Here is a 12,696-nt window from a genome sequence, read left to right as displayed (position 1 = left end):
ACTCTAGTTTCAATTAGGTTGTCAATAAATAAAATATTATTTTTTAGTCAGCTTATAACTTCCTATTTTTTATTTTGACGTTTTTCTTCATTTTTACTACTCAAAACTCATCAAATGTATAATATACTATTAACAAATATACTTTTGCTGTTTATTAATTCTAAATAAAACAGCTTATTTTACCGATTTATAATTTTGGACTGCAAAAATTGTTTATTAAACTCTTAAAAATACGATCTTATATTTATTATTCCATCATTTTTAAGGTGGATTTGTTTTTATTTAATCATTTTATTTTTATTTGTAAGTTTGATATTTTTCATTTATTATGAATATTAATTCCTTTTTTTCTCGATAAAACTAATCAGTTGACTTTGAGGAATGACTACCGTGATAAAAGGCTCAGTGGCGTTGTTACAATCTAGATATTAATAATTGAAGTAGCATACTAATTGAGGTTAGATGAAAAGTATGGCTACTTTTGTAATTACGATACAACCTAATCTACGTATGTACATATGGTACAAAAAAACCCCCAAAAAACACACGTAACTTTTACAATACATATGCTTGATGTGTTCACTAGTGTTGAGATTCAGTTCGAGATCGAATTTCAGCTCGGTTCAGTATTAAATGATTTTTATAGACCGATATGGAACGAAATATCCGTCCAGGCTGCTGTTTGAAACTGTGGTCCGAAATTAAAATCCTAAGCACATATAAATTTTTCTCTCTTTCAAAAAAATAAAAAATAAAAAAATCTGTAGGACTTGATAAGGACTTATTTATTGTAGAAGGAATTACGAGCTGGTTCCGATCGAATTAGTGTAAACTAGAATGATCACTTGGTAGAATCTATGGTCCTTTTTGCTAAATTTGATATTTTGCTATACTTAGCATCTTTATTAAACCTGCCTCATGAAACTAATTTGAGCTCTGTACCTCAATATGTTCCAAAGTTATGGTCGATTATTCATTTTTAACGTTTTGTTCTACCTTGTCCTCTCAAAATTTAATGACCTTTTATTGTGACCATATATAATCTCCACACCAAGTTTGATCAAAAGCAGTCCATAACTTTTGCTGTAATCCTAGTGACCATCAAACTTACAAATAAACAGAGGCAGAAACATAAATTCCACTCAACTTCGTTAGCGGAAGTAATTATAAGGTTCTCAGACGGGTCAAAGATTTCCAGATTTATCCAATGATAACTCTACCAAAATGATGATTGACGGACCAGACATGAATTCAACTTCCAACCCTTTCCTTGGCTAAAAGTTTATTGAATACAATATGACTTTAAATCATTCATGCAATTAATATACACACCCAAAAAGATTTGATTGGCATACAACATGTATAGTGTATGTGCAAGAGAGGAGAGCCACGCAATGAGCAGAGCATGTTTACAAAGGGTTTTATATGACTCTTATTTGTACTTTTATTTTTTTAAATGTTCGCCATTCAATTGTTAGTATGTAGTTAAAAGTTTTTTGTTCAAATGTATTAACACTAGTAGCAAGCAGGTAGATATTTTTAAAGATACTTTAACTAGCTATATGAAGAGATGTTTAAAATATGACCCACAGGTATGGAAAAATTATATGATACACCTGACGATTTTAATAATGTTTTGGAGGAGAGCAAGTCTAAGCTGTCATGACGTTTCATTAAATTAGCTGGAAGTAGCAATGAAAGAAAGGAAATAAATAGTAACCTCACTCCGCAATGAGTACTAGGTAAATATACTCATATTACATTCATCCCCAGACATTTCAAGTCCACTGCCGCTTATATGAGTTTTAAGGCAAGAAAATAAATTACTGCTATACAAAGGAGCCCCTTCTACTTTAAAAAAACATTAGTTTAGGAAAAATATAAAACTAATATTTAAATTTATGTATGTTCATTTTATTATGCATTGTTATACAATGTAAAGATAGACAAGAATGCTGATTTCAGAGGGAGAAGTTAACTCCATGACGACCAATTAAATAATAATAATAAAAAAATAGAAGAAGAAAGAGGATACACATCAACCATTTTTCCTTTTCCAATCGCAAATCTTAGTTTTTTCTATACAAAGATCCCTTCTTTACTTATTACTTCCGTAGGTTTAAATTACGGGGGGAAAAAAGAGAGAAAAAGGATATGTTTGTTGATTGATGTTAAGGAGTAGGATTAATGATAGACAATAGTCGTGACTTTTATCTCTCAAGTTATCAATAATATCCACGGATTCAATTCCTACTCACTATTTTCATTTCCAATCCATATACACCATATCCCTATCCCTGATTAGACATCTCCAGTGTCCAACGCTCACTGTGCACATAAAGATAAATTGTATGGAGTGACTAAATATCCAGCTTTAGATTGGGAGTTAAATGTCTGAGAATGAATTTTGCATGGCATAAATTTACATGGAATGAATTTACTAGGAATGTAATAACCGGTCGCACTCGTAGTAAAGACATAGTTAGGAATGACTCCCTTGTTGATTCTTCATTCTACTCTGAGTCCAACACTTAAAACTTCCGAGCAAACGCTCGTGGATACTCTCCGTCCTTCTTGAGCAAACGCAATAGTCATTACTTTATATTAAGATTGTTCTCTAATTAAGAACTTAAACATAACAATTACAGCAATAGAAAATAAAATAAAAACATTCTCCAGGTTGGCAACTATTTAAAAACATTGCTCGCGTTAAAATCATATTTTATATAACTCTAGCTATAGATCAGTGAAATGTTGTTAGAGTACTTATATATTATTATTTTGTTTTTATGAGAAAAAAAAAAAATTAATAAATACTTACATTGACAAGCTCAACGAATACACATCCAATGGCCCAAACATCCACTTTAGGACCATATTGCGTGTCTCCGACTAATAACTCAGGTGCACGATACCATCGTGTTGCCACATAATCAGTAAACTTTTCTCCTTGACCTAATAATGTTAAGATATTATGTAACGGTTAAGAAAAATAATTATCATATGTATGTATGTTCTACCTAAATCTCCCCTCTCATGATTAGGGATCATTTAATGCAATGTACTATCAAATAATGATGATGTTCTCTAAGTTTTATGGCCACATCTCATTTAATGCTCTCTAATCATGAAGGAAAGTGTGGGATTACAAAGTACATAATTGACTACATAATTATGTATGTATATCCATGGTATTCTAGAGACTTTTAATTCCATATCGATGTCTAAAATTTCTTTGGTATATCATAGAGACAAGAAATATATAGAGTGGGGTGAATCCTAGGTGATGTTTGACTGTATAATTCATTTACTTATTTCATAGGAAAATATGTAAGTTAAAATTTAATATGAAAATTTACATATGGTTTTTTCATCTTATTTCTCAAAATAGCCAGCCACCATTGGTCTCCACAAACAGCTCAAACAGATGTATTTATAGATGGAAAGGGAACCTATCCAACCTTACTTTCAATGGGGCCGTACTCAAGAGGGTTGATATCAGGGGAAAGTTGGGGGCAAATTTTGCTCTCCCAGCAGTCGGGGGGGGGGGCAGGAGCTTGTGCCAGGTGATGAGCTTCGCTCGAATCCCTAGATTCTTCATAGCATTTGTAAGTAGCTGACAACGACGAACGACGTCGTCCAACCCTTCCTCTGGCCTCATACTGGGACACACAGTTCAGGGTTCTTGAGTGACCTCCCACAATCTTAATGATGGTCGAGGATTGCACGGGTGAGATCGATGATCCTCTGTGTATTGCTCTTTGCCATCTTTCTCATTGACAAAAGAGCAAAAGTCAAGAAATATAAACTTTTCTCCTTCGCTTTGACTAACGAATTATAAAATGTCAACTGATAATATTATAGAGTTGCCATTCTATAGCTATGCAAAATGAAATGTCTGTTAGGATTCACTGTATTGTAGAGAGAGCAACAAGATGTGCAAATGATTGATCAAAGATATTATCTGACAAAAGGTTATACTATGACGTTATATTTCTTTATTTTGTCTTTCCATAAAAAGAGGTAATTCATCTTGAGAAATGATATTAAACTCTGATTGACTCTGATAGTGTAATAAAAAGTTAACCATTCAACTTAGGTTCTTTCAGCTAACGTTGAAATTAAAATACACTTATATACCCAGAAATAAAATAATATACAGTAATACCTTGAAATACGAGTGTAATTCGTTCCATGACGGAGCTCATAAGTCAAATCAATTTATCACAAAAGAAAGAACTAAAAAACTTCAGCTTGAAGTTGCTCGTACTTTAATCAAAATTCGTGTGATGTGAGACTCGTTCCTCAAGGTATGACTGTATCTATGCTCTACCCTTTTTCCGTAGCTGATGTTCATTGCTATAGAGTGAATAGTTTGATTTACTATAGCCTTATTATCCCGAACTGCTTAGCAAAATTCTTTTGTCGTTTCTTTCTATTGATGCTAGCATCAATTATTAGTTTTTAATTAAAATGATTCATGTTGCAATTAAAGGCGGGTATTGTAAGGCCTTATAAATTGTAACTTGTAACTTGCACGAAACATATGTATACATATATAGTGACGAAAATTGTGTGTTTTAGGGGTATCTTAAAAAAAATAAACCGACAATCAAGATAGTAACTCTGACAATTTGAATCAACTGTTGCGAGGGAAGAGAGGGAGACGGAAATACAGAAAGACATGGGGTAGAATTCCTCCGTTGTCAATCCTTAATTCTACTCTAAATCCAACAAGAAGTTGCTAGTATAACTCCGCAACAAAGCATCAAGGTTACTCCCCCCGTTTGTTATGAGTACACACGAATGTTCAATCAGGTTTTGAATCTATTTAGAAAATAACTGTCTACGATTTTAATTTGAGTGTAGAAAAAATGACTCATACCGAACCGAAAAAAAACCCGTTCTCGGACCCAGTCTTAACACTAATAATTACTAAGCCCAAAAAGTAGAATTATGAAGCATATCTTTGAAAAAATATTAAATTAAAATATCCTATATAAATGTATAGAAAATTAAAATAGCCAAGATTTTATATTTAATGACACCTCGTCAATCAAGTTATAAAAAGGTATTTGAGACATTGCCCCCCTCCCAAACGCTCAACACATACATTAGAAATTTATAAATTAGCATCTTAATTAACTCACTAAATTGTCGTGCAAATCCAAAATCGCAGAGCTTTACAATTCCATCTCTTGTTAATAGAATATTTTCAGGTTTGACATCCCTATGGATACAATTATGTTGATGGCAATAATTGACGGCTTTGAGGGTTTGATACGTGATGCTCTTTGTGATGCCAATAGGTACTCTAGGAAGAGAGAAAAGACACGTGATTATAAAACGCACATGAAGTATCTTTATTGGGTTGGATAAGAATAAATATTTTCTTTTAAATAGTGGATCGAGAGTTTTTTGTTTTTTTTTAAGGTTTGGAAGTGACCTCTTCCTAACCTACTCTTATATATATATATATATATACATATAAGAACATTTATATTTTATAAAAAAAGGTCAGTTCTGGAATCAAAATAAGGTATGCACATTAGGGCGGTCCGTTACTTAAGTTTTTTTTTAAATTTCGATTATGGTTAGTTTGAAAAAGATGTGATATGGTATGAAAATTACAAATGTATAATTGCATTTTTCTACAAGATCATATGTAGGTGTTACTCTTTCTTAATAAATATAGATACTAAGAAGAACCTTTTTGTTATTTTCCATTAAATTATTTTGGTACAGATTTTTTAAACCTATAAAAAGTGTTTGGATTTCAAATATGCTACAGACCAATGTGAAGCCTGGATTGAAACGTTTACCAAGGGGAGGTCTTACACGTGGCAGCAGGACTCGGTTGCCTGCCACATCTAAAAAAAGAGTACCAAATGGCTCTAAGACAATTTTGACGAATTACTCTTGCCGAACTTTTGTCCTCCAAACTCACCTGATCTGAATCTGATGGATTTTGATGAGTGGGGCGCGATCGAATGACAAAAGAACCATACCCTTCCACAGCAATACAAACTTATCCGTGGGATCAAGAAGGAATTACAGGATTTGCCCAGAGACCAAGTGGCGAACGCCTGCTTCTCGATATCGGCCTCGTATAGAGATTGTAATTGAGGCTGGAGGTGACTTTATTGAATAAAATAAATCAGAATCCATCAAGGATTTAGAATCTAGTTTTTTTTTTTTTAATTTGATAGCTGCTAGGAGAGAAATTTGTGTTTGAAAAAAAAAAAAATCAATCATTTTCGCAGCACAGATAACTAGATAACTTGTTTACCCTATAGATATTTATTATACACATTAAAACAAAGGGTTGAGCAAAAAATAAGTGATGAAAGAATCTAAACAATGAGATTTTTGTACTTATATTTTTATTTAATAGGTTCAAGTCCTCTCATAAATCGAATTCTGTAATCAATTTATGATGAGTGACTTACGGTGATAATAAGCACTTACTTAAGAGAGGGGGGTACAAAAATAATAAAATACATATATCTGACATTTATGTATTAACTATACTAACTGAATAATTATGAGTAATAATTGATTTGATTTCTTAAAGAGAAACAATAAAAATTATTTTGATCAAATCGAGGGTTTTCAAATTTCGATAGAATAAAAAAACGGTTACATAACTTTGACTGAGATGTTATGTAAAGATATTCAGATAACCTCCAACCTTCTCAATCATTATAACTATATATATTAGTATCAATATTCTTCATAATACTTTATTTCGAATACAGAGTGTACCAACAAATCATGAATAAAACTTTGCAAAGGTTAGATATACTTACATGAAGTTTTGCATATTACATTTTTTGGAAAAAAATTAAAAAATCTATAGGTAAAAAATTTCAAATATTAAATTTTTTGCTTTGTTATATTATTTGTACAAATTACCTTTTTTTAAGAAAAAATAAATTTTTAAAAACAATTTTTATCCCCGTTTTCGTGTAAAATTTTTCATCCTGACCAAAAAAATTATATTGAAAAGCTAAAATTCATTCATTTGACGGGCGGCTACAGCCCTCTAGTCAACGATTAAAACGTACGATTCTTGGAAAATAATTTATCTTGATCAGATTAAGGACAACAGTGCTAATTGACGGGGGAATGAGTTATGATGAGATCTCTCGCATCCGACCACTGCTTCAGGGGTCTCATTACCAAGATTAAAAAGCTAAAGAAGACAACAAGACCCATGGGTGGAAGCCTGGAAGTGGCTGTAAAAAGGATAGCGGACTTCCTGTACTTTTTGTTTTCCAAAGGGCCTCAAAGATCTTTTCCTGGCTCTAAACCAAATATTCCAAAGGCAATTATGTTTTCCAACAAAACTCCACTCCTGGCCATATGGCCAAAAAACTCAAAAGTGGTGTGAAGAAAACTTGGTAAATTTATGGCCATGGTCAATATGGCTTATGTACTCACCAGACTGCAATCTTTTTGACTATGAGATCGGGGCGCCATCGAGATGATGTCCTCTGCCTTTTCCTATGTAAATGTGGCTACCATGGAGAAGGAGTGGACTGACATGTAGAAGGAATAATAGGCCTTTAGGTCTATGATTGAAGCCCAGGTTGGCCACTTTGATAATTAATTGCTTATATAATGTAACACTTATACTCTTTGAGAACCTTAATCAATTTGAGTTGGAGAAAATTTGTTCACGATTCGTAGGGACACACTGTACTTAATAAGGTGGTTATGCATATATAATGTAAATATATGTGGTGAGTTCACACACAAAAAAAACTTGAACAAAAATCCTTGACCTTATACATACTAGTTGAGGCAACAAAAATAAAAAAAATAATAATAATAATACAAAACCCAAAAAACCTCAAAAAAAATATTGTATCTTATCTTAAATAACAATTTAATAATGTTAAATTAGATATGATGAACTATGCCTCATTGCTCTATGGAACCTTCCAAATGTTCGGTATCGTTTGTTGTTTAGTCTTTAGGTAAATTTATGATGGAGTATCGGGCAAAGAGGCAAAGTAGAACTACGAAATGATATTTCACAAAACCCACAAACAACGTTAGAGACAATAGGGCATAGTTTTCCCCGTTGCTCCACCAAAAATCGACCTATTATAATTAATAAATATAAGTATAATTTATTATTTGAATTCGGCAGCATAACTTTCTTTTTTATAATATGTGGCAATCAGGCTCTAGAAGTCGAAGTAGGCAAAAAATTATTATACATATTTTTTATCCAATGAAATTAATTGTGATTTAACTCCTGTTTCTATTTGTGCAATTTATAAAAATCAGTTAATTGCTTCATTTCTAATATACAAAACGTTTTTCAATACATTTTCATAATGAGCAATTTGCAAAATTATTTGAACGCAAATTACTCCCTACGCAATAATGCTAGAGTGTTATAATTAATGCCATCATATCTGGTGTCAAGCACCAATTCTAAATTGGCGTGGATTGTTCAAATCGGATTTATTTTTGGAAAGCCATCATTTTTTAAGATATTTGCAGAATCGCCAATAACTATTTATGTAATGGACTAATTATCCACAACTATAAAACAAGATATGTTGTCAATTAAATTATGCATCTTTTTATATCCCTTGAAAACCTCTCAATGAAAAGTAATTATAAGATAAACAAAAAAATGAAAAAAATCACTTGATATAAAAATAATACTTTTTTGATTTATAAAACTGGTTTGATTCCCTTTTGGAATAGGAAGTTATGTTGTCGCACACTGTATATATTAGAGATATAATATATTTTTGGTACCATTAAACTTTGTTTAAACAATTATAAGAATAACAGAAACCTTGTCCCATGGATGGGGAAGGTTCAGATACCTAATTGCCAACAATTAAATTACCATTAACTAGGTTATTTTACATTTCGTACCAAAAAGTTACCTAGTTTTTTAATCATTGCAATAAAAAACAACATAGATCTCAATATCACTTGAACTACAAGGTGTCAAAAGGGGAAAGGTGCACCAATTAGCCCGGCTGTCCTCCTTACTTTTCAGGTAATAAACCTTTATTAAAAGGCCTCATGAGACTAAAAAAATACCAAACTTTTTCTTCACTTTTCCTTCTTATGTGTATAGTTCTCAAAACAATCAAAATGCACAGGTAGTCAGTATTTTATGCATAAAGAAGATGTTATCTGAACTGGGTATGTCAAGTTAGTGGAATTGCCACTACTAATAATAGCTCATATTAAACCAGTTATGAATAATATTTGTATATATTATATGTCAACATAAAAACAATCTTGAAAAAAATCAAGAAAAGGAAAAAATCCCAATGTACTTTTTCCTTCATATATAAATACAACCCAATATTTCATGGACATATTTGAGCGTATAGTTGGCTTTGTATTCAAATTTGTGAGTTGAGTTAATATACCCAAAAATTTAGCTATTGCTTAAAGCATTTATTAGATTTAGCAAACTTTTAGCCCCCATATGGCCTTTCAAATAAAATCTGTCAATTTGTCATTGTTTCATTGTGACATACAATTTTGGCTCCTTTAAGTACAATTTGCGGTGCCTCTATAGTGTTTATCAGATTAACTACCAATTATAATAAATTGATTGTTGGAACTATGTAGCTCAATGGACAACGCGCTCGGGGCAAATTATTCTCTTTAACTTAAATTACTTAAATGTACCGTCTTTTTTTCGATATACACCTTACTTTGAGCTTGGATTTTTCACTTTCCACACTACTTTTAGTCATATTTATCTTTTAAAATCCAATTGAGTTTTGCGACTAGCACAAGTCGTGTTGGGCGCTATACTGTCCCCATAAGGACTGTTTGATTTACAAGAATAGCCACTAGATCACCCCTATCAAATCAAAATCTGACGCAATATCAAAAACTAAATCCCAAAAGGAAATCGAATTTCTATCAAAAAGTTCAGTTTAGTCTTATTGGAACTTACAATTAGCACATTTTATAATGTTTTAAGTATTAATTACCTGCAATACTAGTTCCATGCATCGGCAGAATAGTATTGTAGGAATAAAGACTGTTTATAGTGCGGTGGTCTGCAGATTCGGGGTGTTTGTATAGTGGCAATACTCAATAGGGTTTTAAATGATAATAATGAAATGGAACGACTTAGACCTATTGACAACGCCATTGGAACAAATTTATTCTTTTGAACTCAAAATGCGTAGGTTTGCGTCATCGTCCGTTACTTATACTTAATCAGTGCAACCTCATTCAACCAATTAAAGGAATATATATTATTAGTCACAATAAAAGAGTAATTTGAAAGGGGTCATATTGGGTTGAATATATGAAAATCTACATCAAATAAAGGTTTTAAAGGTGAAACTCTTGGGTATTTTAACTCACCTTACAAATTAGAATATAAAGCCTAATTTTGACTCAAATATGTCAATGAACTATTTGAGTCAGTTATAGACTTTAAATTTGTGGGATAAGTACGAAATCCAAGAGTTTTAGCTATAGTTTATAACCTGTATTTGTTTTAAGATACTTATATTGCCCCAATATACGGCCTTTTAACCATGAAATATTTTATTTTTTTCAATTTTCCTTTAATTGGTTAGAAGGAGTTGCATTGATTAAGTATAAGTAAACATTATAGTGTAACAATTACTCCAATTAACTCATGAATCTTGTGTGAAGTCTATATACATAAAGTATATTTTCCCCCTAGGAATCACCTGGGCGCGAACCTAAGCCACATTACGTTCAAGAGAATAGTTTCTCCCGAGCGGTTTGTCGATGAGACATTCTCATTTCTATATTGTAAAGATACATTTTGAATAATCAAAGGGTTATTACGAAAAATTTGTACATCAAAATTGACAATAATTGCTGGAAGAAAATAAATGTAATCCACACTAAATTTTGAGAAGGTCATTCTAGCTTGATTTTGTGTTGCCGGACCACATATACACATGTTTTCAAATTATCATCATGAAAGGAAAGCAACTCTTACCCCTTTGGATATTTTTCCAACTCATTAAGAACGGTTCTATCACAGAATTCGAAAACTAGATGTAACTTCTTTTTTCTTCGAAAGACTTCAATTAAATTTACCAAATTTGGATGTTTGAGATTCTGAAATAGGGAGATAAATAAATAATATAAACAAGCATAGTAACATCTATATTTTATTATTTTACTACAATAAATAACAACAAGCCTCCCCCCTCTTTTAATTAGGTCTCAACAAAGGGCTAAAAAAAGGGACCAATCCATCATGATTATTATGTAATACGAGGGATAGGTAGAAAACCCTATAAATTTTATTTCAATATTCTTTATCTGATGAAAATATGTTTAGTAATTTGTTGTCAAATGTGTATTTGTATTTTGAGAAAGAATAACAAAGAAAAATCCAGAGTTTCTAAATCAATGTATAAATGTTTTTGTACTTAAATAACTATTATATCAAGGTCTGTTCCTATGACCATGATAGACATACAAAACAGACCCATAGAACATGTTTCTTGTAACAGTAATGATAAATACTCAATAAACAAAACAAAATATATGATACGAGTTATGATATATGTATACCGAGTGGAAACAATTTTTTTACTTCTGAATGTTATATAAATATATCTTATGATATACAGGGTGGGGATCCAAAACTCGCAGTAGCAAGAAATTTTTACGAAAAACTTGATTTTTATGTTTTCAAGAGGAGAAGACTAAAAAAAAAAAAAAATTGTGATATGTTTAAATGCTATATTTTTTATTCAATATGTTCTCCTTCACAACTAATGACAGCCTACACGTGCTGGTGAACAGATTGACAGCTCTTGAAGATGAAGGACGTGTCCAAGGTTCACGACACTGCCATGATGACAGCTTGAAGAGAGTCCAAATTTGCATGACAGGGGAAGTATATATTATTCTGCCTAAAACTGGAAAATCTAGGGGGTTAAGGTCAAAGCTTGAGAAGGGCTACATGGAGACATGCCAAAAAACAGTCATATTGTTGCTGTGGAAGTTTTGTTTCTTCTTGGCTAAATAGGAGCTGATGCTTTCTTAACCCTTTGAGTAACTATATCTTTGATATACGAATAAAAATATACTACATTTTAGTTTAATGCATAGCAAACTATGCACGTTCCTTAAAATGTACTTTAACCATGGAGAGACATCTAAACCATTTGTTGGATACCGATAAAAAACCTCGGGGTTGATTGTTCTTGTTATTGGTGAGGATATTAGAGAGTTAATTCACTTCTTGATTTTGTAAGCAGTCCATATGGAGATGCCATCGATCCCTGCAGCCTTCTCGGGACTAACAATTGCGTGGAGGAAATGGCACAAGTTTTGTTGTTATTTTGTTGTTGCTACGACAATTTTACACTTAGAGATGTGGGATACAAGCAAAACTTATTTATTTTTGCTTCAAATGTAGTTTAGTGCCATAATCAAACCTAGTAATTAAAAATAATGAGAATAAAAAACCTAAATAAAGGCTACTGCAAGTTTTGGATAACAATTTTGTATGTTACAAAAATATTATTTAAACCAAAATTATCCATGTAGAAAACTGTCAGCTATTTTTCTATTCAATTATGTGACCATTGGCTGTTACTATTACCATAATTATCTTTCGGAAAGAGAATCTAGACTTTCAGACGTAGTCCAGAGATGTCTATTTCAATTCAAGCCTAGTCAACAGCTGTCTTA

General features: G+C 31.9%; 1 protein-coding gene across 2 annotated transcripts in view; it reads right to left on the bottom strand.

Annotated features, from left to right (window-relative positions):
* Window positions 1-12,696, bottom strand: part of LOC121118746 (cyclin-dependent kinase-like 4) — a 142,257-nt gene that overhangs the window by 31,919 nt on the left and 97,642 nt on the right. For both annotated transcript variants that reach the window (XM_071888143.1, XM_040713332.2), the window contains exons 3-5: window positions 10,985-11,106; window positions 5,151-5,314; window positions 2,822-2,955 (exon numbers count right to left, since the gene is read on the bottom strand). In XM_071888143.1, the coding sequence (XP_071744244.1) occupies window positions 2,822-2,955; window positions 5,151-5,314; window positions 10,985-11,106 (420 nt within the window). The remainder of the gene's footprint in view (window positions 1-2,821; window positions 2,956-5,150; window positions 5,315-10,984; window positions 11,107-12,696) is intronic.

The sequence above is a fragment of the Lepeophtheirus salmonis genome, chromosome 5 (genome assembly GCF_016086655.4).
Source record: "Lepeophtheirus salmonis chromosome 5, UVic_Lsal_1.4, whole genome shotgun sequence".
NCBI lineage: Eukaryota > Metazoa > Arthropoda > Copepoda > Siphonostomatoida > Caligidae > Lepeophtheirus > Lepeophtheirus salmonis.
Note: the sequence above shows the minus strand (reverse complement) of the source record. Positions and strands in the feature narration are given on the sequence as shown.